Here is a 26,113-nt window from a genome sequence, read left to right as displayed (position 1 = left end):
TATTTGCTCACAATTTGGGGGGTCGTGCAGGGCCCAGCTAGGTGGTTCTTCTGTCCCATGTGGTGTCAACTGAGGCCACCCACTCAACTGCACGCATCTGGCACCAGACTGGGATAGAAGGTCCGAAAACGCTTTTCTGGCGTGTCTGGCCCCTCAGTGCTGCTTCATTTGGCCTTTCTTTCCATGCAGCGCACTGGGCCTTCCTCCTGGCCCGGTGGTCTCAAGGTAGACAGACTCCTCATGTGGCAGCTGACTCCCACTGAGTGTTCTGAGAGGGGCAAAGATGGAAGCTCCAGAAGGCCCAGAAGTGACACAGTGTCACTTTGCCATACTTATGCATCAGAGCCTGGCACAGGACCAGCCCAGATTCAAGGGAGGGCTGTTGGTTTCAGCCTTTGACAGGAGCAGTGCGGGGCGTCAGGGGCCATCATTAATCCACCAGCACTTCCTCTTCAGAAGCTGTCTCTTTCCTCCTAATTCTGGCTTCTTCCTCCCCTAAACCTTCCTCCTTCCAGCTCCGTCTCATGTGCCATTCTTTCCCCGCCTCCGTAGCCTTCCATTACTTAAGCCACTCACTCTTTGTACAGCAGTTTACATCCTCAGTGTGCACAGCCTCGTGCAACCCCACCCCTAACGTTTGTAGGGCCTACGTGTATTATATCTATGTGTCTGAACAGTCACAAGTCAAGCTAACAAACTTTTAAATGAACTACATCCTATCCTTCTCCCCTGGCAAATATTCCTTTGTAAGGAGCTTGAAAGCCAGGTTCAGATTTAGGATTCTGACTCCTCAGTCTGCTGGAGCCCAAGGAAAGGCTGTCCCCCGCCCGCCTCCCCAGCTCCGTCCACCCCCACAAGGGCCCTCCTGCATGTGTTTTGTGGATGAGTGCCCCAGCCCAAACATCCTAGCTTCAAACATACCTTCTGCCAACAGTTGCTTCCTGGCCAGCCCTAGTCAGGGAAGAGGGTCACACAGGCCCAGGAATCAGGCGCAGCACTCTTCGGCCAGGGGCCTCTGGGGTTTGTGTTGCCAGGTACCTGATCTAAAGGGGGGAGTGTCTCTTTGGCTCTGGCTCCATGGACTCCTCACTGTGAAGAGGAGCGTGCCTCTGAAGAGTTGAAATAGGCCCCCCCTCAAGTGCAAGGCCAGCGTGAGGGATCTTCTCCTGGGTGTGAGGACAGTCATGAGTGTGTCTGCCCCTGCACTGGGCCTCTTCCTTTACAGATGGGCTTGGACAAACCCATGGGGTGCTCTAGCCCCCCACAATGGTCCCCTTTACACCTCCCCTGTAAAATGGAAAACGCAGCCTTCTCATGGCAGTCGCGAGGATGCAGTGCGATAGAGGATGTCAGTGAGGGTTCGTGCACCATAACATCATATTCACGTGTCATTTTTATGGTTTCCGGGTGTTGGGTTGAGAAGCCCTAGATGTGAGTGGGTTTTGAGCTTGAGGTCTTGCATGAACCACTTGGCATCCCTAAATGTTGGGACTTCACACACACACACACACACACACACACACACACACACGAAAATGATGCCCTGGGGCAGGTGGAACTGCTTATTAGGACCCCAGTGTATTTCTTTTTTAGTCTTGAGTGATTAAAACCTGCAGGATCCAAGGGACCAGGGAGAGCCCTGATTAAAGGAGGAGCTGGGCTGTTTGACCAAGCACAGCAGACATCCAGTGGGGTCCCACTGCCTTTTCAAATACAAAGTGAGACGCCTGCCCCAGATTGCCCTCCATGTAATCTTGTTAAACAAAGACAAGGCTTTGCATTTACAGACTGAGCATCAGCCTCCCCTCACCTCAGTCCCACCTCTCAGCCTGGCTTTGCTCTGGTACAAGCACTAGAGCCAGAGTGGTTTCCAAAGCCAACCCTGCCCGGTTCAGCGTGTGCTAAGACACATTACGCCCTTTTCAATCATCTTTTTGCCCGCTTCCCTGCTGAACATCACTTAGCTTAAGACAGACCATTTCTCTGTCAGAAACAAGATCATCTGGAGCGCGCTTTTCTCCTCCACCCAGCCCAGGCCGGCTGGAGCCGCCCACCCAGTTGTTCCCACGTCCACACCAAGGTCTCCCCTCAGCCGTACGTGGCCTCTCAGGCCTGCTCCCCCCAGTGGGAATCTTGGTCTGTTGTGAAAGCCCTCACTCCCTGAGGAATGGATAAAACTGTTTGTATAACATACTTTGCTACAGATTTCGTGTTTGTATATTTTTTCCATTCTTTCTTAAATAATACTTTTTGTCTTTAGCCCTGGCTGGTGGGGCTCAGTGGATTGAGTGCCGGCCTGCAAACCAAAGGGTCGCTGGTTCAACTCCCAGTCAGGGTATAGGCCTGGGTTGGGGGCCAGGTCCCCAGGAGGGAGGAGAGCTTGAGAGGCAACCACACACTGATGTTTCTCTCCCTCTCTTTCTCCCTCCCTTCCTCTCTCTAAAAATAAATATATAAATCTTTTTTTAAAAATAATGATATTTTTTGTTTTTCAGTTGCAGCTAACATAGAGTAGTATTAGATGAGTCTCAGGTGTACAACATAGTGATTGGATGCTTCTGTAACGTAGGAAATACATGTGCATGTGTTTTTAGGTTGTAAACATTGGGTTCTATCAGATGTCATTGCTTTCACTCAGCACTCTGTCTCCGAGCTCCTTCCATAGTGCCGTGTATCCTCATAAGTCCTGGACTCGCGTGTCTGTTCCCTTCACCAAATTAGGGATGTTTTCTTTCATTATTATTTCAAATAAGTTTTCAATTTCTTGCTCTTCCTCTTCTCCTTCTGGCACCCCTACGATTCGGATGTTGGTATGTTTGGAGATGTCCCAGAGGCTCCTTAGCCTATCCTTGTTTTTTATTTTCTTTCTTTTTCTGAACTTTTTCTTCTTGCTGTTCCAACTGAATACTTTTTTCTTTCTTATGTTCCAAATCATTGATTTGATTCTCAGCTTCACACCCTCCACTGCTGGTTCCCTGTAGATTTGTATTTCGTTTAATATAACCTTCCTTTCTGCCTGGATCTTTTTTATGCTGTTGAAGTACCCAGCATCCTCAAGGAGTTCCTTGAGCATCCTTGTAACCAGTGTTTTGAACTCTGCATCTGATAGGTTCCGTATTTCCATTTCATGTAGCTGTTCTTCTGGAGTTCTGTTCTTGCATTTGGGCCATATTTCTTTGTCTCCTCAGTTTGACAGCCTGCCTGTGCCTCCCTCCTTGTGTGCTTCTGTGTGTTCGGTAGAGCTGCTCTGACTCCCTGTCTTACTAGTGTGGCTCATTATAGAAAAGCACACCCATGAGCTGGATGGGGTGGATCCTTAGGTAACCACCAGGATGGGGCGACCCATATTGCTGCTCTGTGGCTCCGTGGTGGGGAGAGATGGGGGGCAGTGTCACTGCCTGGCCTCTGGAGTTTTGCCCAGGAGGAAGCTGGGCCCCAGCACTCACCCGCTGCCAGTCACTTCAGTTTCTCCCACATGCCACCGGTGCCCCTTTGGCTGTAGCCCGGGTGCTGAATCCCACAGGGGGCGAGTCTGCATAAGCCCTAAGTCTGTTGTAAGCCTTTTAAGAGGAGTCCCTTGAGAATCCCACAGTTCCTTCTACCACCCCAGCCCCCACTGATTTTTACAGGCAAACGTTAGGGGGGCTTACCTTCCTGGAAGTGGAACCCTGGACTGGGTGGTCTGGGGCCAGGATCCCTCACTTCTGAGGTAGCCCCCCAAGTTTTATGCACCGCACGTGGATGTGGCGCCACCCACTCTGCGTCTCCATGCGGCTCCGCGCCTCTCCACCTCTCCGTGCGTCTCGGTGCCTCGGCCTCTCCTGCACATTTGGATGAACATGACTTCTTTAAATCCTTGGCTGTTGAACTCCCATAGAGCTGGATTTTCTGATGAATCTCTGTGGTATTTGTTTCAGTTTAGTAAATTTTTGCTATAGTCGTGCGAAGAGGCGAAGCGTGTTTACGCCTCCATCTTGACTTGGAAAAACCCAGTTTCCAGACTTTTCTACTTCCCACACTGGTTTGAGGAGAGGATCTGGAAAGAGCCAAAAAAGAGAACACTGGAAGGAAGGTGGTGTGGGTGGAGGCCGGGGAGATAAGCAGGGACCAGAGCATGCTGGGCCTTCCGTGTTGGCCATGGCAAGAATTTTGGTCTTTATCTTAAGGACAAGGGGAACTAAAGCTGGGGTTCTTATTTTTTTGAGTGGGTGTTTAGTCCTGGAAGGGCCCCTCCAGACCCCGTGTCTCAGTCAACTTACAGAAGGCCTCTGAGGTCCACGAGGGCAGTGAGATGCCCAGGGTCACTCAGCCTCTCAGAGGCACAGCCGAGCTGCCACTTTGCCAACGTCATGAAGCTCTGGGTTGCAGAGGGCCGTCTGAGGGTGGCAGCCTCTGGAGCCTTGGGATTTGTTGGCACTACTCCTTTGGGGTGTCTCAGGTCACTCTTGCTCGCCTCCTATCACCCAGAATCTCCGAGACCTCTAAGGGCACTTACAAGGCCCATAAAGAACTGCAAGCCAGGACCCAGCCAGCTCAGACCCCGCTCTGAAGCTTCCTGTGCCGCCTGCATAGGTGAGGCTGACGCAGAGAGTGACAGGCCATGTGCCAGTCCCAGTTCTTACTCTCTGGACCTCAGTTTCCTTGGGTGTGAAATGGGAGGATGGAACAAGATGCCCTCTCAAGTCTGTCCCTTCCTCCCTATGCTTTGCATTTAAGTCTCAAGCACTTGGGGCCTCTGGTACCTCATCGCACCAGGGCCTCTCTGTGGGCTCTGTTAGTTCTCAGCGTGGGGGTGGGGGTGCTGCACTCAGAGTTGCACTGACCCTGTCACCCTGGCACTTCGGGGCGTCCACTCCAGAGAGGCACAGAGAACTGGGCCTTTGTTCGCAGCAACAAAGCTGTTTGGTTCTGCTTCAGATAGAACCATTGTATTATATCCCATCCAAATAGAACTTGAGTTGCGTTTTGTTTTGAAAGCTTGTTAGCGTTCTGGTTTTAAATAACCGGCAGAGACGAGGCTGCCCCACTTCTGCCACCCCCAGTCCATGCCCACTCGTTGCTGCCAGCAGCCTCCAAGCCCCCACCCGTGTGGGGGCGGGGCCCCATCGTCCTCCTGGGGGCCCACCTGGCAGATGAAAGGGAAGTCCTTACAGCTGCCTCTTCCCCAGCTCCCTTTCCCTTCCTCTTGTCCCCCTCCTCTGCAAATTCTGGCTACAATTTGGTGTGTATTCACATGTGCTGGGCACCAGGCTAAGCTCATTGCCTGTTTTACCTTAAGGTATCCTCAGAATCCAAGAGGCCAGTCTTATATTTATTGTCCAGAGGAGAGATTAAGTCACTTACCCCAGGTCACATAGGTAGTAAATGGCAAAGGCGGACCTCAGACCTAAGCTTTGTGACTCCAAAGCTTTTTCTGTGAGCCTCCCTGGAGACAGAGCCACTAGTAGGGACAGGAGGAGCTACCGTACAGCCTTGTAGGATCCAGGCCTGAAGATACTTCTTATGACTTGGGTATCCACCCCCGAGGGCATCCACAAACGGGTCCATTCTTGCCTCTTGACCCCCACCCCCTTCTCTAGCACAGCCTCTCAGGAATCTGCAAGCAACGCCCACCACCACCCCCTCCCCAACCCGAGTCTCTCCCTCTCCAGACTAAGCAGACTAAGCAGCCGACACACTTGGTTCTGCCTCCTCCTTGGTTCTAAGCCCCTCCTTTGGTTCTGCCTTCAGGGCCTACCCAAGCAGAAGTTCAAAATAGGCCTGCTCCACCCCATCCCTTGTAGCTTTCCACATCTTTCTGTGGAATAGCAGAAAGATCACGGACAATAAAGGCCCACAGACCTAGGTTCAAATCCCAGTTCTGCCACTTCCTGGCTCTGTGACCCTGGGCAAGTAACATAACTTCTCTGTACCTCTATGACTCCATGTGTGAAATGGGACAATAACGTCAACCCACAGCATGTTCTGGGTATTGAATAGCAGGCTCAGCATCTGCCTGGCTCAGAGCTGGCAGAGGGGGAACATAAGGGCAGGTGAGTCTTCCCTGTTGGTTAACCCCTCTCACAAAGGTGGAAACCATCAGAAAACCACTCAGGCCTTCCATAGTCCCTGCATCCCCACCATGAGATTGGAGCAGTTGGAGCAGTAATCCTGTAGACAAGTGTCCATGTCCAGTGGTAGGACTTCAGACCCTGCGACAGGCTGCAGAGAGCCCAGCGCCATCTCCCAGACAGATGAGGCCATGCTTCTGAAATGTGGAGGGGTGAGAATTTCTTAAAGGTTATGTGGAACAGAGAGCAGAATACCTCATCTTGTGTGTTGGCTAACAGTATGGACTCTGGAGACGGGCTGGCTGAGTTCTAGCCTTAGTTTACCCATTTATTCGCTGACTTTGGCCAAGTGACTCGACTTCCTTGTGCCTCAGTTTCTTCATCTGTAAAATGGGAGTAAGAGTAGCCCCTACCTTTAGGATTGTGATGAAGACTGAATGTGTTCATAGATGCACTGTGTTAGCTAATAGTGGTCAGGACACCGGCCAACATCCTAGCTCTGCCGTTGGGTTGGCTGTTAACCTTGAACAAGCCACTTCCCAACTCTGGGCCTCAGTTTCCCCACCTAAGAAATTAGCAGACTTGCCCAGATGTCCCACAGAGCCTGTCAGGCTGTGACGTCATTGTTTCTGGAAGCCCAGGCAGGCCTGAGTGCAAGGTTCTATTGGTCTGGGCCCCTGTGACTATGTGGGCATAGCTGGGGGGGTCACCCTGGCCATGTTGGGGGAGGGAACAAAAGCTGCATGGGATGGAACCAGCACCCTTGTTCATATCAACGGGAGCAGGCTGAGCCTCCTTCCACTCCAGTTCCGGTGTGCCGGTGGGCTGGCAGCGGGCAGCTCTGGCGATGAGTCACTGACGGGAGCAGCCACGACTTCTCCAGCTCAGGGAGCGCCAGCCCTGAACACACAGAAGCTGCAGAGTTTAATGGTGGGTTCAGGTGCTAGATGACAGAGAGAGAGCATGGTTATTTCCACATGCCCCAGGAAATCGGAAAGCTACTCGCCTGCAGGCCCTACACAGTATCTCCAAGAGCTTTGACCTGGGGTCTGGAGCTCGTGCCTTCCAGGGCCTCTTCTCTCTATACCATATGGATTTTGAGGAGCCATCAGCTGGGGACCAAGCGCAAAAGCTGTCCCACCCCCATCCAGCTACAAGGTTCAAGGTTCCCCCAGATACAGGAACTCCCTCTCCTTCTCCCTCCCAGGCTCTCGCCCTCTTCCTGCCTTTGCTGTAGTGACCCCTTCCTGAGCAGCAGTGTGGCAACATGGAAAGGTCACTTGGTGTCAGGAAGCCCTGGGTTCAAATGTCAGGTCTGCACTTAATTGAGCAAGACGCTTAACCTCGCTAAACCCCAGTTCCCTTGCCTGGTAAATCCCCTTCACCGTGCGCAAGAGGCAAGCACTGGAGGAGCTGGCGTGATGTGCAGTCTCTGTCAGCAAGCTGCCTGTGAGTCAGGGTTTCATGCGTGGCGAAGCAGCTTCCTCGCTGTGAACGGTTGAAAAGGCAGCCCTTGACACAAGCAGCCGCCTCTCACTGACAAAACGGGGCTGATGATGATAATATCTACCTCACAGGGCTGCTGAGAGAAGCACATGCAACTGAGTGTGCAGAAGAGTCTTGGGAACCGCACCGAGCCCGCCCAGCACAGTGGCATTGTCATTCCCAAAACACCACAGTGAGGGGTGCGGGGAGCAGGGCAAACGGAAGCACCGATGTCATCTCTGGGAGTGGTACCGGAGGCCGGCAGCATAGGTGGGCCCAGGACCACAGTGGTCCGTGCAGGCAGGATTGTTCTGAGCCCAGTCCAGTCCTTGGCAAAGCACATAATGGGTCCTCAGGAATCGTGTGTTGGGTGGACAAGTGAATGAGCAGAGGTGGAAATCAGCCCCGTTCTCCACCCCACCTACTCGCAGAACTTTCTGTCACAGACCTTCACCCCCCACCACTGAATTTACGGGTTCTTGACCTGAGGTCCGTGAATTCCCTCCAAAATTGTACGCAGAATATAGTGTGTGTTTGAAAACATTATCTTCCTAAGTAAAGGAGTGTTAAAGTTCTACCCAGAAGAGCTTTTAAATATACCCTGCTCGGCCCTGGCCAGGTAGCTCAGTAGGTTGGAGCATCATCACATGCACCAAAAGGCTGCAGATTTGATCTCTGGTCAGGCCACATACCTAGGTCTCAGGTTCAATCCCTAGTCATGGCATGTCCAGGAGGCAACTGATCACTGTCTCTCTTTCCCTTCCTCTCTCTCTCTAAAAATCAATAAATGTAGCCTCAGGTAAGGAACAAAAAACAACCCTGCTTTGAAAGGTGGGCATCTACCAGGTGCTCAGTGAATACCTGGTTGGATTCATTTGGATCCTAGGACTGCCAGGTACCCTGTGGAGTCAAGGACAACAAACAAACAAAGCAACAGACAGCCCCACCTTTGTCTCTGACGTATGCATACAAGCCCCACCGACCTGCAGTTTTTTTTTTTCCTGCAAGTTAGTTACCTGCCATCTTTCGTATGCAAAATTCATGACCGCACATCCTCAGGGGCCTGTCTTCTGAGTGGCTGCTGTGCAGCAGGGCAGGTCTCAGCCAGCCACATACACTCTGTCTCTCTCGTATGTCCCACCAAGTACGTTTATTCTTTTGAGATTTTTAAAAAATCTAAGTATAGTTGGTATACAATTTTATATTAGTTATATTAGCTTCAGGTATATAATATAGCAATTCAACATTTTTATACCTCACAATGTGATCACTCCACTTACTCTAGGAGTTAACTGTCACGGGGCATACTTATCACAATACTGTTGACTACATTCCCCTTCCCCTTTGCGTCTACCCCCCAGCCCCTCCCTTCTGGTGACTAGCCCCTTAGTTTGTTTCTCTCCACTTAGATGTGGCAGGTGGGGGTCAGGGCCCAGTACCTGGGGTTATTCACTAGGCCTCATGGTATCTGAACTCAGAACGGGGATTTTTTTAATGAAAATATTGTTTCTCACTAAAAACAAATACATGTGTATGAGTATATACATATATACACACATGTATGTGTATATGTACACACGTTGGTTTATTGGAGGAAATCTAGAATGTATAAACAATGAAAAAAGCACCTCTGATTCCACCCTCCTCCAAAGAACTGTTGTTAATGCCTGGCTTCTCCTCTCCCCACTCACCGTGTACGGCATTTGTGGTGCGCACACTGTGTGCAGGGCGCTCACTCTGTGCAGGGCGCTCACTGTGTGCGAGGTGCTCACTGCCTAGTGCTCTGCAAGTACCGTTGCATGTTAATGTCCTGTCTCACTTCGGGTCTATTCCACCTCTTCACATGCACATTTATACTTTCTAAATTTTTGAGGCCGAGGGGATCATACTGTTTTGCAATCTTGTCTTTCTCCATAGCATTGCAGTTTCTTTCCATGTTATTAAATATTCAGCTACAGAGTCATTTGTAACAGCGGCATGATGTTCTATTGCAGGCAGGTTCTGTGCTTCTCAGACTGGGGTGTGTGTACCCCCGAGGGCAAAGCCACAGGATAAATGTAGTATATTCTCCTGAAGCACAAATCTGATTTGAAGCTTTGGGAGGAAAAAAACACATTAGTATGATATCATAACCAGTGCATGTATACCACAGGATAAAACAAAGAGCACCCATGAATTTTAAAACAAAGCATCCAAGTTCGGAATTGTACGAGCTTGTTGTTATTCCCCAAAGAAGCAAGTTCCACCCTTCTAGGATGGCAGGGACATCTGAGAAGCACTGAGTTCTAGTTCAAGACTCATGTTTTACAGATAAGGCACTTGAGACCGAGGGAGATGGGATTGTCCAAGGTCCACAGCGGGTGTGTACCAAAGCCAGCCACTAGACCCCTGGCCCACACCTCTCCCAGCCTTCCATATTTGGCCACATCCCTCCCCTGCTTTTTCAGAGGATGTGGGTAGAGACCTTGCCACCTGAGTAGTTAACCCTCTGCTTATCAGTGGAAACTCTTAGCTTCCTTCGTGATCCATCTTTTAACAGCAGCTTTTTTTTTTCACCTTGCTGGCCAGGATCTGAACTGTGCACACCTGTGGTTAGTAACCATGGCCTTTATGTGCAGCCCCCATACACTCCAGCAGCTCTTAGATGTTGCACCTAATGCTCTGTACTGTGAGCGTGTATCCACTGGTCTGTTTTACCCAGGAGAGTGGGACTCATGTGTCATCATCATTGTAATCTGACCTTTATCAGGCACCCTCTAGATGCCAGATGCCATGCTGGGTGTTTTATCTAGTCTTCATAACAGCTTTCCAAAGTGTGTGTGATAATACCCCAAAATCAGTGAGAAAACTGAGTAAAAGATGATCACTTACCCCTTGTCATTCACTCATTTGATAAGTATTTACTGTAGGCTTGGATGCCAGCACTTGAGTTAGATGCTGTGGACGGTCATGATGAACCAAACTGATACCACTCCTGCCCTTACGGACTTACAGACAAGTGCAGGGGACAATATTCAACCAGTAATTTGACAAACTGTAGTGAGTGTAAGGTAGCCCAGAGCCCATCCAGCTGCCTCCACCTTGGCCATTTCTTAGCTGGCTGACCTTGTGCAAGTCTGTTAACCTCTCTGCACCTCATCTCAGTCTTCTGTAAAAAGAGAATAATCATAGTACTGACTTCACGGGGGTACTCTGAGTGAGTAAATTAGCAAACGTAAAGCAGAGCAGAGCCTTGCACATTCCAGGTGTGTTGCTGCTGGTGGAATGAAGGAGAGGCACGGAGTGCCAGGCACCTGTGATAGGGCAGGACCTACGTCTGGTGACCTCTGGTCGAGTTCTGTAAGGTGAATAGAACGTGTCCAAGTGTGGGGGTGATGGGTGTCCGGGGAGCAGAGTGTTGGAGGGGTGTTCCAGGCAGGGGCAACAGCATGTGCAAAGTAGAGGGTGGGCTCACCTGAGGACATGCATGGCGTGTGGCTGGAGCACAGCAGGCAGGGTGCCACATGGGGTCAGCGTCTGGAGGGGAGGAGCCTGTGATAGAAATGCATCTGTTTCCGGGGCCCTGGGCTCTGCACCACCCTGTGGACCCAGCCCGTGGGAGATGCTTGGTCAGCGTTGCGTGAACAAGCAGGCACGTGGACAAACGATGACATCGGCTTCACGTGGTCTTGGCTGTGGGTCTTCTGTTGTTGCCCAACCAAAAAAGGAGTCCATTGTCCCGTGTACACAGTTATGTGTGGACAGTTCCACCCCCACTGTCAAGCGGTTCACGTCCCTGTTGCTGGCCCCTGTCTTTTTGGCAGCAGACTGAAACGTGCAGGTTTGGGTGGGGGCCTCACCAAGGTGGCAGCTGGTGGGACCCCGGCACCACAGTCAGGGCCTCACGTCTAAGCCAGTGCTGTCCAGACTGTTGGAGGCGTGGGACCCTGTGTCGAAATGATCTTAAAGGAAATCTACTACATGGAACGGGAACAAGCAGAGCTTCCACGGTTTAGCCTCAGACACAGGGATACAGAGCACTTGGTAGTACCTCATGCACCTGAGGAAATACAAGGGCTCCATAAAGCACAGTTAGGAAACCAGGAGGTGAGCCCAGCTCTCATTTTCGAGGTGCGGAAGCTGAGGTCCAGCAAGTAGGTTTCTCTCCCAACATCATACAACCAGGTGCAGACCCAGAGCCGAAATCCAGATATTTGATACCGATTTTACAACGCCCAGATTTTTCTCCACGCCACCCTGACCGCCCCCGGCTCCTCCTCAGTCTGGGGTCTCAAGGTTGGGGAGGGGCTCCTGGCTCTGACCAGGGCACGTGGCCAGCCTCCAGCCTCCAGCCCCAGCCAGGGCCCAGAGCACAAAAGTCGCCAACCGCCCACCCGGAGGGCAGGCGTGGGTGGGAGGTTTGCGTTTGCGACCTGGTTGTGCCGTGCCTTTTCTCTCTCTCCCGTTTAATTGAGTTTGAGGTGGTTGCTTTTTGTTTCCTTAAGAAATGGAAAAGAATGAAGCTGCGTAAACACAGCGATGTTAACTCCCTGAAAAACCTCCTGCCATTTTAACTCTGTTACTGGAGAAATAAAAGAGAAATAATTTGTCCACCCACACTTAGCTGTTTCTGACGAAGGTAGGTGAATATTGCTTTGCTAATCGAGGGTGACTGCTGAAAGTGGAGCCACGCTGGCTGATCCTGGCTTGAGAGGAAGCCCCGGCAGCCCCGGAAGGAGCGGCCCGCCGCGGGTCGCCAGGCCCCGAGTCAGCAGCTGCTGTCTGCCTTCCCAGGTCTCCCCCAGCCGGTAGTGATGGAGGCCCTGGACCAGGCCGAAGGACTCGTGGACTCTCAGAGAAAAATGCCACCACCACCCCCTCCTTCACCGCCCTCAGAGCCAGCTCAGAAGCCGCCACCTCAAGGCAGCGGGAGCCACTCCCTCACGGTCAAGAGCAGCCTGTGCCTGTTAGCTGCCTCCCAGTTCCTGGTAAGGACCTTGCAGGCCTCGCGAGGGCCTAGACAGAGTGCGGGTTGAAGGACAGCCCTCCACGTCCTTCCCAAGCTGGCCACCTGGGGATGCGGAGACATGAGGGGCCCTCATGGTGTCCCTCAGGGACTCCCAGCCCTCAGGCTGGCTTGTGAGGAGAGGGCTGGAGTTCAGAGCTGCAACCTTGATAGCTAAGGCCCTCCCACCCTGTCCTCTGTAACCTCAGAAGCAGGGACACAGCTGCCCCCCACCCCAACCTCTGGCCCTGCAGGGCTCTCTCTGAGGACTTCCTGTCTATGGAGTCTCTGGGAGACGTCCCTTTTTATGTATGTAGCTGGGGGGTCCCTGGGAAGGTCTTTCTCTTGGCTCCCTGTAGTCAGCTTTCCTCCAGACAGAGCCCTCAGGCCTCCCTTGGGCACACAGCACCTGGGCCCTTCCCCCAGCTGTGCAGTCGGGACCTTGGGGCCCAGGTCCAGGTGAGCTCTCTGGGGAGGGAGATAAAGGCAAAGAGCCGGGGCTCCGAACTCAATCCCCTATCGCAGCTTGCATGCGGGATGCTCTGGCTCAGCGGCTATGGCCCTGTCTGGTTGCAGAATGCCACCCTCCTGGAACAGCTGGGACCCGCGGTGAGTAAGCTTGGGACCTCCAGGGAGGGAGGGGACAGCAGGAGGGGGCCTCCCGCCCCACCAGCCCCTGCACGGGCGGGGGTTCTCTGAGTCCCACAGACACCTCCATCCCCTTGAAGTTCTTCTCCCTGCTCCCCACCCTGACTTGTTTATCCATTGTTCCCCAGGCCTGGCTAAGCGTGGGGACCTGGGAGGTCCCCAGTCTGCTGCTGGTCTCCGTGTCCGTGCTCCTTGTTACCACCCTGGTAAGGTGCCTCCTGACCTGACCTCCACACTCCCCTCCTCTGGCCCTGAGGCCGGATCCCCACCAGCTCTCATTAGTCGTTCTGAGCAGGGCCTGGGATGGGGTATGCCCAGCATGGGGTAGGAGCACCTTCAAAAGTGATTACAGCGTTTGAGCAGGGAGAAGGCTGAAGTAGGGATCCTCACACCCCTCCAAGAAGCCCTCCATGCATAAGGAACTAAGGGGTCAGGTGGGGAGGGGTCGGGGAGAACAGGGTGGGGGGTGGAGCCTCCCACCTGTGTGAGGTGCGTGCCATGCAGATAGCTCCCCGGAGAGCAGGACTGCTCTAGACACTGAGGGCCAAGGGGTTCATCCCGTGGGCAGCCCATCAGCGAGGGGCAGCAGCGTTGTCCAGGGTCCTTGATGCCATGTGCCTCCAACTAGGTGTGGCACCTCCTGAGGGCTCCCCCGGAGCCCCCCACCCCGGAGCCCCCTGAGGACAGGCGCCAGTCGGTGAGCCGACAGCCCTCCTTCACCTACTCGGAGTGGATGGAAGAGAAGATGGAGGATGACTTCCTGGACCTGGACCCCGTCCCTGAGACTCCTGTGTTTGACTGCACGATGGACATCAAGCCCGAGGCTGACCCCGCCTCACTGACCGTCAAGTCCGTGGGTCTGCAGGAGAGGTGGGAGGGGTGGAGGAGGGGTGGACTCTGTGGGCCCTGGAGTGCTTAGCCCCCAGGCAGAAGGGCAGGTGCCCGACTCTGACCCTGGTGCTCTGGACCTGGCTGACCTCATAGGGTAGCCAGGACACTCGTGTGCTCTCTAGGTCTGATGCATATAGATCAGAATGCCCCGCAGTGAGTGCTCACAGACACTGTGACTGCTCACCAGTGAACAGGCACATATAAGCGTGTGCGTGAGCACACCCACACGTACACTTCCGTGCTCAAATAAGTCTGGGTGGGTTTCTTTGCTGCAGGACTTGTCAGGGCTTTTAATGTGCTCGTGCTCAGTGTATGTCACAAGGGGGCAGTGCGTGGCATCCCCAAAGCCACTTAACCACATATCACGCTTTGGGAGGTGTCAACACTCTCTTTCAGAGACTAGCTGGGTAAGCCAGGTCACTGCAGCTTGCAGTTCCCCACGCCATGTCACGGGCAGAGCACGGAATGAGGAATCTGTAAACTTAGCTCTCGTTTCAGCTATGCTGTCCCCGCACTGCGCAAGCTCCGGCAATTCTTGTCGCCTCTCTGGGACTCGGTTTCCCTTTCTGTGTGATGAGGGTCCTCCCCGTTCTGGGCCTTTAGACACTGAACACAGTAGAGACTGCCAAACGTAGACACCCTTGCCCCCCTGTGCCCTCCTTGGAACTCCCTCTTTTTCCACCAGCTGAGAGTCCCGGCCTGTCCTGGATGAGATGTCCTTGACTCATTGGCAACCTCATCCCAGACTGCCGGGCCCAGGACCGTGATACAGAGGGCCCAGCCCTGCTTCGCTGATGTAGGCAGGTCCCCTCTCTCTCTGGGAGCTTCCTGGGGGCTGCAGGGCTGGGCCCTGCCTCCGGTAGTGATGGGGAGAGTCCAGGGAAGGGCTGTGTTAAGGTGCCTCAGGTGGAACCTTTGGAACTGGGGCCCAATCCTGCCCCCCACTCAGTCAGCTACTGCACCGCTCCTGGGAAGTCAGGCCTAAGCCCGGGGCTGAGACTTGTGCTCCTTATGTCAGGGGTGCGATCACAGCCCTTCTGCTCCCCTTGAAGCCCACTCTGTACCCGCCCCAGTCTCTTTGTCCCTCATCTTCTCACCCCGAGGCCCCAGCCCATGCCCCGTCCTGCCACTGAGACTTACACCCCTTTCCCCATCCTTCCAGGAGGGGCTCCAATGTCTCCCTGACCCTGGACATGTGCACGCCTGGCTGCAACGAGGAGGGCTTCGGCTACCTGATGTCCCCCCGAGAAGAGTCAGCCCGGGAGTACCTGCTCAGTGCCTCCCGAGTCCTTCAGGCCGAGGAGCTCCATGAAAAGGCCTTGGACCCCTTCCTGCTACAGGCAGAATTCTTTGTGAGTCCCCTGAGCCGGCCGCCCCACCGTGGGAAGGCGTCTCTGCTCACCTCACCCACCTCGCAAGGCTGTGGAGTCAGGTGCCCCGATTTCAGCCTCTGATAGATGAATGTCGTTTCTTTATCACCTTTCCTGCTGCCTTGGGCGAGCTGCTTCCCCTCTGGGGCTCAGCGTCCTCATCTGGAAAAGGGGGGTAAAAATGATGGGGATGTTGCAAGGATTAAGGAGAACACAGGTGTGCAGAGCGCCCCTGCTGGTGGTTGCTGTCCAGTGGCTTTCCCAGTTCTTCAGTGCTCAGTCCTGTGCTCTGAAAGCCATAGAAAGCCTTCTCTTCTAGCGGCTGCTTCCTCGCCCTCCTGCCCAACATCACCAAGCGTGGTTCAAGCCCCTTCGAAATCCCACCCCTGCAGCTATAGCTTCAGTGGGTCCTAGATAGCTCCTCTCTAGACTTCTGTGACAGCCCCCTGCTGCTGTTGGACTTCGTGGGACCCAGTGAATGACATCCCTCTTTTACCTGCCTGCTTGCCCAGCCAGTTAAAAGCTAAGACCTAGGAGATCACAATATCGCCTTTGTTTTGTTGATAAGGACCAAGTTTAAAGTGAGGCTTAGGTATGTAGCAACAGTGAGCTTCCGAATACCGACTCCCAGAATTAAATTTGCTACCCACCCCAGGAGGTGATGGCATATTCTGGGCCCCATGAGGTGCCCCTGTAATTCTTGACAGGAGGGCCCATCAGGTTACCCACCTCTGTGGACAGGGTAGGAGTGGGGCCAGGAGCATTTGAGAAGAGTCCCTTCTGGGAGGAGCAAGAGGGATGGGAACCCAGGTGCCTCCCTCACAACCCCCATCGCCCCAGGCTGCCCTGCTCCCTGTCTGGACCCGATGGCTCTCTGAGAAGGCCTCCATCACCCTGTGACCCATGGCTCCCCATTCTACAGAACTAAGCATGGCCTGCATTCCCCGAGCTGGGCCGGCCCCAGCCCCCTTTTCTAGCCTTAGGCCCCCTCAGCCCCTGTAGGGACTTGCCACTTCTAACTAGGCCAGCTCCCCCTGCCCCATCTTCCTCCTCCCATTTTTTTGCACAACATCCCTCACCCTCGATGCTCTGAAAGCCTTCCTGGACCACCCCAGCCCTGCTGAGGCTCCGAGTTCCCACCCCCATCCCTTGAAGGAAGGACTTGCACCCTCTGTCACTGTGGATTTTGCCTAGAGAGCGAGGAACACAGCCTGCACAGCCACTCCACAGGCGCTTTTACGTTTTTACTGTTTTCAATCTCACAACAGTCCTAAAACTTCAGTGCTATGATCCAAATTTTACAGCGCACATACTCAGGGTCCAAACAGTGGGTCCACCAAGCGTGAACGCTGTGGACTCTACGTGGTCAGATGCTAAACTGTGTGGACAGCGAAAAAGGGAGTGAAGAGGCGCAAGGCACCAGGGTGTCATTCCAAAGGCTAGGGGTATCCTAATGGGTGAAAATGATGTGGAGAATTGAAGAGGGGTGCTCCCTGCAAGTGGAATGCCACGAGCTCAGACCTGGAGGCCAGATGGAGAAGAGCCTGTTAGCAACAGGAAGAGGTGGGCATAACTGGAGGGCAGGTCTCTTGAGAGGCACTTGGTGGTAAAGAAAGACCCCAGAAGGCTTCACATGCCAGGCAGAGAAGTCCAGACTTGGAGCTCTTGACACAGAGAGTGGGAAGTACAAAGACAGCCTTGGGAGCTCAGGAGGTGCCTTTCCTGCAAGAGAATCAGGGAAGGCTCCTTGGAGGAGGTGGCATATAAGATGGACAGGACACAAGAAGAGGATGGGGTGCAGCATAGAGCGAGCAGTACAACCCAGGATTCTGACGTGGGGATGTCCAGGGTAGGAATACAGACCAAGAAAGACACTCAACTGGGCTGTAGTACAGGGAGTGTGGAAGATGGTGATGATTGATCAGGTCGATTTTCAAACTCTGCTTCTTCTTCATCAGCCATTTCTTGAGCGGCTGCTGTGGCCAGACTGACCCTCAACAGACCGTAGTGGTAATAACATTTGTTATGCCCTTGACATGTGCTGCCAGACCCTGTTCTAAATGCTGTTCGTGTGTGCATCAACTCATTTAATAGTAAATGGTGAATGAACACACACACTCCTGCCAGCCCCTGGACAGGAAGTTGAGAATCCAGCAGCCCCCACATTCAAATGTCTGTGAGGGTCAGCCCCCAGCCACTCACACCACCATGTCCTCCTGCAGGAGATCCCCATGAACTTCGTGGATCCGAAAGAGTATGACATCCCTGGGCTGGTTCGGAAAAACCGGTACAAAACCATCCTTCCCAGTAAGTACTCACTGCGCCCGGGGCGGGGTGGGGGGTTGGGACAGGCTCCCCTCCCTGGGGGTGCCCTCCCCCTGAGGAAGACCTTAACGCAACAGCTGGGCCTCCAAGGTCGTGAGAAAGGATGAAGGGTGGCGATGCCCAGTGAAGGGAACACCCCGCCTTTGAGGGCAGCGGTTAGTTCATCCCTTCACACAGCACTCTCGGACCCTCGCCCTGGCCACGTGTTGTGCTGGGCCCTGTGGGAACCCAGAGAGAAAGGGTGCTGATGGCAGCAGCTCCTGCACAGTGCATAGTGATGACGAGTGCTTTTGCGTCCTGTGCCTCTTCAGAGTGGGCAGACTTTAAGGAGACGCGAATAAGGCTCAGAGAGGTCATTGGCTCATCCATACTCACACAGCTGGGAAGCACAGTACTGAGTTTCAGACCAGGCCTCTGTGACCCCTGAATTGGGCCCTGTGTCTGCCTGGAGCTCAGTCTGTCCAGACTGTGCATCCATCCTCACAGGCAGAGGGGCCCCACGAGGGGAAGAGCCGCCTGGAGGGTGCGTAGGGATTATTGCCACGAAGGAATTTCCCCTCTTTGGGGGCGGTTGGACCAGGTGACCTGATGTTTCTCTTTCAGCCCTGGGGTATCATTTTCAAGTATTGTGATAACTTTGATCAAACCCCTGTCTCTCTGTCACCCTGCAGAGTTCTGGCCCTAGGCCCCCAGGGCTAGCTTGAGGGGGGGTGATTTGTTGAAAGTGAATCCCCACGAACCTACTCTACTCAGTTTATGGAGTGACAAGGCTTTAAAAAGCAGTTTTGCCATCAGCATCTTCAATAATATGTAAGATGTCATGACTTATTTTTAACTTTTAAAATAGCAACTTGTGGTTGCTATGGTTACACAGTCTCTAGGTAGTTCCAGTTCAACAAAGCACCATGTAAGGCCGGGATACACTGTTCTGGCTGCTCACCTCTTCCCTGTCTTGCTCCCCCACACCCTTGTACCCCACCTGTGGGAGGGGCTCAGGGACCTCAGAACCCAGGCCTCTGCTGGCTTCTCAGCACGGCCGCTGAGGGAGGACCGGCATCAGGCCATCCCGCCTCCTGGTCCTGGATTGCTGAGAGGCCTTGAGCCACCCCAAGCCCCCAGGCCTCAGAGCCCAACAGCAGAAGTTCTCTGTGACCACAAGAATGGACCCTGTGCCCTCAGAGACTGGGACAGGGAGCAATGGCAGAAGGCAGGCCAGGTTTGGCAGAGGCCCCCTCTCAGCCCATGGACACCCTGAGGGTTGTTCCTGCATTCATTCCACTCCCGTTTCCTGAGCCCCTGCCCCTGGGGCTGAGAATTCAGACAGGAGTGAGGCCCAGACTGTGCATAGGGAGCTCACAGGCCGGTGGGAGAGATGGCCCCGTGGACAGGTGCAGGGTGACCGGGAGCCCAGCAGTCAGCACTGAGAACGAGATGCGGGAGGGTGGTTTCTGCCCATCTCACCCCGGGTCCCGAACTCCAGGCGTGCTGGGAATGTCACGGACACACCCCATCTGCAGGAACGTATGTCTCTCAGATCTGGCTCTCCTCCTCCGTCCTGTCAGTGGCTTTTTAGGGGCAAGGAGTAGTTGCCCAGTTTCGGGGGTGCCATTTACATGGGCTGCATGGACGACTGGTTGATGCCCCCAGGAGCCAGGTGGGGCAGAGCAGCCCACCGAGCCTGACACTTCTCACTGGGATCACCACAGCCATCTACCAGCCTGACTCCGGTAGCCCTGCCCCCGCCCCATCCACCCTCCACCCGGTCACCCAGGGGATGCAAAGCCGAAATCTAATCGTGCCTTTCTCTTGTCACCCTAGAATCCTTGAGTTCAGATGCAGCCTGGTGAGCACAGCCCTTTGTCAGCAGGTTCCTCCCCAGTTCATCCCTCACCCTGCCCAATGCACCCTCAAACCTGGCCCAGGTGCCACCTCTTCTGGAAGCTAGGATTACACCCTAGTCCCCCAAATCCGAGGCCCCCTCTGCGTCCCCCGGCCCAGCGCTCACAGGCCACACACTGCCCTCACCCTGCCCAGCGCTCAGAGGCAGGGCCGACGTCTTGTTTATACAAGGTTATGAAGGAGTTTCCGCTCTCAAGCGCAGTGCCAGGCACAGAAGCAGCGTGGTCAGAGGGCCCACAGGACCAGTCCCGTCCCCACTGTGGTGCTTGAGTACTCTGGCCAGTACCCACTTCCGGCACCTAATCTGGGCCGGCGCCAACAAGGAGAAGGCAGATGGCCCAGGTGGAAAGCCCTGCCGCTCTCTGCTGCTGGTCCCCGAGCGCCCCTCTGCTTACCCCCTACTCCACTTCCCACACCCTGCCACACTCCTGTCTGCAGAGCTGCCCCTGCCCCACCTGCTCCCATCCCCAAACCAACCCGCCAAAACCTCGGGCCCTGGGGCGGGGCACACTAGGGCCAGAGAACGGAGGCTCGTGCCTTTTCTCCTGCTGGGTTTGGCATCCTTCTTTTTATCATTAACTCATGGTAACCCTTGTCACAATGGCAGTAACAGCAGCAGCAGCTTTCTGTACAGTGTTTTTCATATGCTGGGCCAAATTACCAGTCTGAGGACTCGCTACCATTCATCCTTTGACCTTTACAAGATTAGTCAGGTGATGGTGAAAGGGATGTCCCCAGGCTACAGAGAAGGCACCAGGGAGATTAAGTAAGCAGCCATGTGGACACAGCAAGTACCTCAGAGCCAGGACATGAGCCCAGGCTGTCTGTCTTGGTGGTGTAGGCACTTAATCCCTCCCCTGTGCTTTGAGAGCGGTGCTGTGCACACAGTCCTCCCTGTACGGGAGAAAACAGAGGCCCAGAGAAGGAGTGAGACAGTGGGCTGGTGACAGAGCCGACCACAGCCAGGAGCCCGGGCCCCGGCCAGCTTCCCGGGCCCGGGTCCCAGCCTCCGCAGGCTGACGGGGCAGTCAGTACAGGGAGGCCAGAGCTGGGACAAAACAGATTCCATTCGGGAAGAAAAGCAGGACTTCATGAGAATGGATTACTATGGGATTTGACGTGTGAATGGAGAACAGCGGGAGGAGGAGGGGCCTCTGTGTGCACTGGTGTCTGCTGCTGAAACCCAAGTCTCATCTCAGGCGAGGCGGGCTTTACTGCTCTTATCCCAGTGTTCTTCCTTGGCCTCCGTCCCCCAAATATTACAGCCCATTCTAGTTGGAAACTGAACGGGCTTTGCGGTGTACATGGCACTTTCACAGCTGTTTTCTCAGTTATCTTCCCAGCAATCCTAGGAAGCAGGCATCTTTATCCCATATTACAGACAGGGAAACTGAGGTTTACAAAGGCCATGTGCTTTACAAACATGCACAGCATGCTGGCGAGAGCGCCTGCTCAGACTCCAGCTGCCCCTGCTGTCCGGGACATGTGCCCCAAGCCTTCTTCTCCAGAATGTGAGGCACAGCGAGGGCCGTTTGAGAGCCACGGGCAAGGGGTTGGCATTGAGGCTGCAGGGGCAGAGTCCGAGGGCCTGGCCCCCACCCTCCTCTTCAGCCTGGGCCCTCACCTCCTTAGTGGGCCATGGGGACGGTCAGCGTTTTGGTACCGAGCTGGAGAAGGAGGAACTTTGAGTCCCAGAAGAAATGGGGGTGCCCTAAATGAGCCAGACAAGGTGGGCGCTGCCCCAGGGGGATTGCACCTGTCAGACCCCAGCCCCACCTGTCTCCCCCACCCCAGACCCTCACAGCAGAGTGTGTCTGACCTCACCAGACCCTGATGACCCTCTGAGTTCCTACATCAACGCCAACTACATCCGGGTACGTAACCCCATCCCGCCAGCCTCTCCCTGAAAAGGACATCCATGCTGGTGGGCTCCATCCTCTGGGCTTGTTTCTAAGCCAGTGCACCTGCCACCAGCCCCCCGGGGATAGCCTGAGGGTGGGGACCGGGCCCCGGGAACACTACATCTGACCTTGACAGCCCGGACGTGGTTGGCCGCAGGGCTACGGCGGGGAGGAGAAGGTGTACATCGCCACGCAGGGCCCCATCGTCAGCACGGTCAGCGACTTCTGGCGCATGGTGTGGCAGGAGCACACGCCCATCATCGTCATGATCACCAACATCGAGGAGATGAACGAGGTGGGCACCCCGTGTGGCTTCCAGGTGTCGCTGCTTTGAGCCCTTGCCACGGCCCTTGCTCCATGTTCTCACAACAACCTGGTGAGTCAGTAGCGTTCACTCCGCTGTCGAGGTGAGGGAGCAGGAGGCTCAGCCAGGTGGAGTCATTCGCTCAGGGCCACACCGATGGTCCGAGGCGGAGCCTGGAGCTGGCCTCTCCACCTCTGGTGCCTGTCACCTCCACCAGGATGCCCTGCGGCCTCCTAGGCTGCCAGGGCTGACGCTGGCTACTTCCTTACCCGTAACAACCCAGTTAACTGAACCCCTAGGAAAGTCCTTCAAAATGGGTGTTACCAAATTGGGACCACTGTAATAGCATAATCAATAAAATATAATTTTTTTAAATGGGCATTACTATCACTGCACAGATGGGGAAACTGAGGCTCAGGAAAGGGAAGTAACTTGAGGGTTAGGAAGCTGAGATATGAACCTGGTACTCTAACTGCAAACCTGTTGCCGTCATTCGTCCCTCCCTGCTGGCCCTGGAGGGGCACTGGGGAGAGTGTGGCTGGGGGATGGGGGTGCACCACAGCCTGATCTTGGCCCCCTGCAGAAGTGCACCGAGTATTGGCCAGAGGAGCAGGTGGTACATGACGGTGTCGAGATCACCGTGCGGAAAGTCATTCACACTGAGGATTACCGGCTCCGGCTCATCTCCCTCAGGGTGAGGCCTGGGGCTGGGCTGGGCTGGGCTGGGAGGATGCAGGCAAGGGCACTGCTGAGGACATCACAGAGAACAGTGTTCTAGAGTCCACTCTAGCAGAAGTCAAGTCCTGTGTCTTCCAGGATTTACTGATGAGCAGGGATGAGGGAGGGGTGAATGGACTTGGGCACAGAAGCAGGACCAAACCTCAGTTGTGTTTCATGCTGTTGGTTCTCTGTGTGTCTGCACTGTCATTCATGATGCCTTCCAGCACCCAAATCCAGGACTGTCTGGATAAGGGGTCTCCAGCTGCCTGCAGTACTGTCCTTATAAGAGCATGGTGACTTTGAGATCTTGGCTAGAAGCATCCCTTTCACCTGGGCTACTGGCCCTCTGGCTCGTAGAGCCCAATCTGTCCACCAGAGGGCAGGCACACTTTGCATTGGGGTTGCACAAGGAAGTTGTGACCACAAAAAAAGGGGGAAAAAAAGATACAAAATATGAGCAATACAAAACGGCCCAGAAGAGTGGGGGAAGGCATCCTCCCACCCTGAAGTTGTGCTTCTTCCAAGAGCAGCAGAACAGAGGAGACTGTTCCTTTGGAATCAGGAGGATCAGTGTGTTATCTTTTTGAGAAATGATAAGAGCCAAGTTTGAGAAAGGCAGAGCCACTCCAATAGCCCCAAAGGCTGGGAGAGGTGAGCTGGGCACCGGATAAACGACCCCCTACCCAGAAACAGCTTGGGAAGTCCAGTGGTGCTGGTGACCACACGGCCCAGCTCAAGGCCTGAGCCCTGTCCCTCCCAGCTGCCCCCTCTCCCACCGGAGAGGATGCTAGGTGGGGTGTCACAGAGCACTCAGCCCCCAGAAGGTAGTGGCCATCTGAACAGCTCTGAGATACAGGCCTGGTGGGGGCAGAGGCTGTGGTAGCTGTCACAGCCGGGTAATGGGGGACCAAGGAAGCAGCTTCCTATTTCTCCAGGAAGAGATGTTGGGAGGAGGTGGGGCTGCCTCATCTTCTCGGTGCCACAGGACTGGTTAGGGAAGAACCGGGGCAGCTTGGGGTTCGGAGGCATTTACTGAGGTCCATAAACGGGTATGTGCACCTGCACAGCCTGGTTCTGGGTGGACACCAGGGACAGAGCTGACTAAAGCCTGTACTCTCCTCAAGGAGCACCCATAAAATGGCAAGCATTGAGCTAGAGATAGGTAAGGACACAGAAGGACTCTCTGCCAGCTGGGGTGCTCCCTGTGTCCTCAGCCCATTCTTCCTGAGGGCTTCCTGGAAGTGGTGACATTGGAAGTGGACGAGTAAGAGTTGGCAAAGGGGCAGACAAATGGTGTTTTTTTCTCTGCATTCCAGGCAGAGAAGAAAGTAAGGGCATGAAAGTTAGAACATCTCAGTGTGTGTGTGTAGGAGGGGGCTTAGCTGCACACCATTTGGAATGCGGGAGCGTTGAGGACCATCCCGGGGGGGGGGGGGCACGAGGAACGGGCCTGGAAGGGCCAACCCTGTACTGCGTGTCCTGTTTGCCGGGCTGAAGGCAGAGGGGACCGGGTTTGTTCAGGGAGCAGGGAGACCCACAAAGGGCTCTGAGCAGTGGGTCCAGATCTGCACTGCAGACAGACCTTTTTGACTGCTGAGGAGATGGGATAGTCATGCTGGGGAGAGAGGCCGCCCAGGGGAGAGATGACAAAAGCCAAAGCAGAAAAAGGTGGGGCGGATTGGGGCAGGGAGAGGAGGGAAACACTCGCTGGGGGTCGGGGTCGGGTGGGCAGGCCAAGCTGCGAGGTGAGAGGAAGGAGCTCTGGTTGTGTGACTGAGGGGCGACTAGGCCATCTGTTCAGATGAGGAGCAGGGGACACGCCTCTCTTGGATAATGCCTGAGTAGCTGGGGCGGAACTGAGGTGAAGACCAATGCTGACCCCGCTGACCAGCCACCACTAGCAGACTGGCTTTGGGTCTCTGTATGATGCCACTGCAGTGCCGCGTAGATGGCAGAGGCCAGAGGCCCCACTCCCTGTGTCCTCCCTCCTGTGTTCTTCCTCCCATCCCCTCCCCATCTCTGGGCTGCTCAGTGGGCTCCGAGAGCTCACGAGTCTCTGGGGCGGGCCTCTGTCTCCTGGACAGAGCGGGACGGAAGAGCGAGGCCTGAAGCATTACTGGTTTACGTCCTGGCCCGACCAGAAGACCCCAGACCGGGCCCCCCCACTCCTGCATCTGGTGCAGGAAGTGGAGGAGGCTGCCCAGCAGGAGGGGCCCCACTGCGCCCCCATCATCGTCCACTGCAGGTGGGTCCTCCCAGCCACCCGCCAGGGCCGGGCAGCCCCACCCCTGCTGCCCCGTCCCCTCACCCCACCCATCCCCTCGGCCCTCAGTGCAGGGATTGGGAGGACTGGCTGCTTCATTGCCACCAGCATCTGCTGCCAGCAGCTGCGGCAGGAGGGCATGGTGGACATCCTGAAGACCACGTGCCAGCTCCGTCAGGACAGGTCAGCCCGCGGGCAGGGCAGGGGCACGTGGAGAGCTTGAGGCCTAGGGGTCGAAGGGAGAGACTGACACATGCTTGGGGCGAGGGGCAGGAGCACCCTGGGTACGCACCTGGCTGACGGGGTAGGGAAGACAGGTAGGTGAAGGGTGTGGATCTGCACGGCCGGTGGCTGGACGGAGAGGAAAGAAAAACAGCTGCTGACCCGAAGGGCAGGGGCTGTGGGGTGAGACACACCATCTTTGTGCCTGCCGTCCGTGCCCGGGCTGGAAGGGACAAGGAGGGGCAGAGGGAGTGGCTGGCCAGGGGCGGCCTCTCCGGGCTGCACAAAGGCAAGGCCCTCACAAGTGCTTGGTACTCCGTGGGTTTGGGGGCACCGTCCCACAGCCCACCCCTCAACAACCCACCCCCGCTGTGCATCTCTGCTGGGCAGGGGCGGCATGATCCAGACCTGCGAGCAGTACCAGTTTGTGCACCATGTCATGAGCCTCTATGAGAAGCAGCTGTCCCGCCAGTCCCCGGAGTGACCTCCCTGCCCCCACCCGAGGTCCTCTGGGCCCTCACCCTGGCCGCACCCCAGGGCCCTGCCTTGGGGCCTGGCCTGCTCCCTGCCCCCTCCCCTGCTTCCTTCTCTCCAGCCTGGCCCCTGCCCCCACACACACATAGCTCTTCCTACTGTATATACTGGGGGTGGGGCAGGGTGGGGGAGGGATGTGCCAGGCCAGGCCTGGGGCCCCAGGGCCTGACCCACACCATGCAGACCTGGGGCCTCAGTTTTTAACGACGGTTCCGTTGCTACTTGATTCAAAATGTTTCTGTGCCGCACTCCAAGTGTCCCGCCACAGCGTGTTCTGTCTGTCCATCCATCTCTGCTGTCTGTACCGGACACTGTGCCTCCTCAGGCTGGGAAAGGGGTAACATGCTCCAGCCCCTGAGCGGCTCAGCCAGAGGTGCCTGGCACGGCCCCCACCCCACTCCTTCCAACAGACAGATGGCATTTTGCCCCCAATTATTGGGACAGGGTGGGTAGAAGGGCCTGAGGACCTGGAAGTCAGGCATGGGGAGAAAGATCTCAGCCAGGAGCAAGGTCTCTG

General features: G+C 55.2%; 1 protein-coding gene across 2 annotated transcripts in view; it reads left to right on the top strand.

The window, feature by feature from the left end:
- The window catches only part of PTPN5 (protein tyrosine phosphatase non-receptor type 5), a 46,750-nt gene extending 20,637 nt beyond the window's left edge, over positions 1-26,113 (top strand). Inside the window, exons 3-14 of one of the 2 annotated variants that reach the window (XM_037150571.2) lie at positions 12,309-12,502; positions 13,045-13,128; positions 13,296-13,373; positions 13,796-14,016; positions 15,221-15,410; positions 17,651-17,735; positions 21,447-21,526; positions 21,711-21,848; positions 22,441-22,551; positions 24,662-24,822; positions 24,910-25,023; positions 25,453-26,113. In XM_037150571.2, the coding sequence (XP_037006466.2) occupies positions 12,309-12,502; positions 13,045-13,128; positions 13,296-13,373; positions 13,796-14,016; positions 15,221-15,410; positions 17,651-17,735; positions 21,447-21,526; positions 21,711-21,848; positions 22,441-22,551; positions 24,662-24,822; positions 24,910-25,023; positions 25,453-25,546 (1,550 nt within the window). In that variant the 3' untranslated portion in view covers positions 25,547-26,113. The other variant, XM_037150572.2, reaches the window with a different exon arrangement.

This window comes from Artibeus jamaicensis, unplaced genomic scaffold, assembly GCF_021234435.1.
Source record: "Artibeus jamaicensis isolate MK-2021 breed Jamaican fruit bat unplaced genomic scaffold, CSHL_Jam_final contig_797, whole genome shotgun sequence".
NCBI classification, from domain to species: domain Eukaryota; kingdom Metazoa; phylum Chordata; class Mammalia; order Chiroptera; family Phyllostomidae; genus Artibeus; species Artibeus jamaicensis.
Note: the sequence above shows the minus strand (reverse complement) of the source record. Positions and strands in the feature narration are given on the sequence as shown.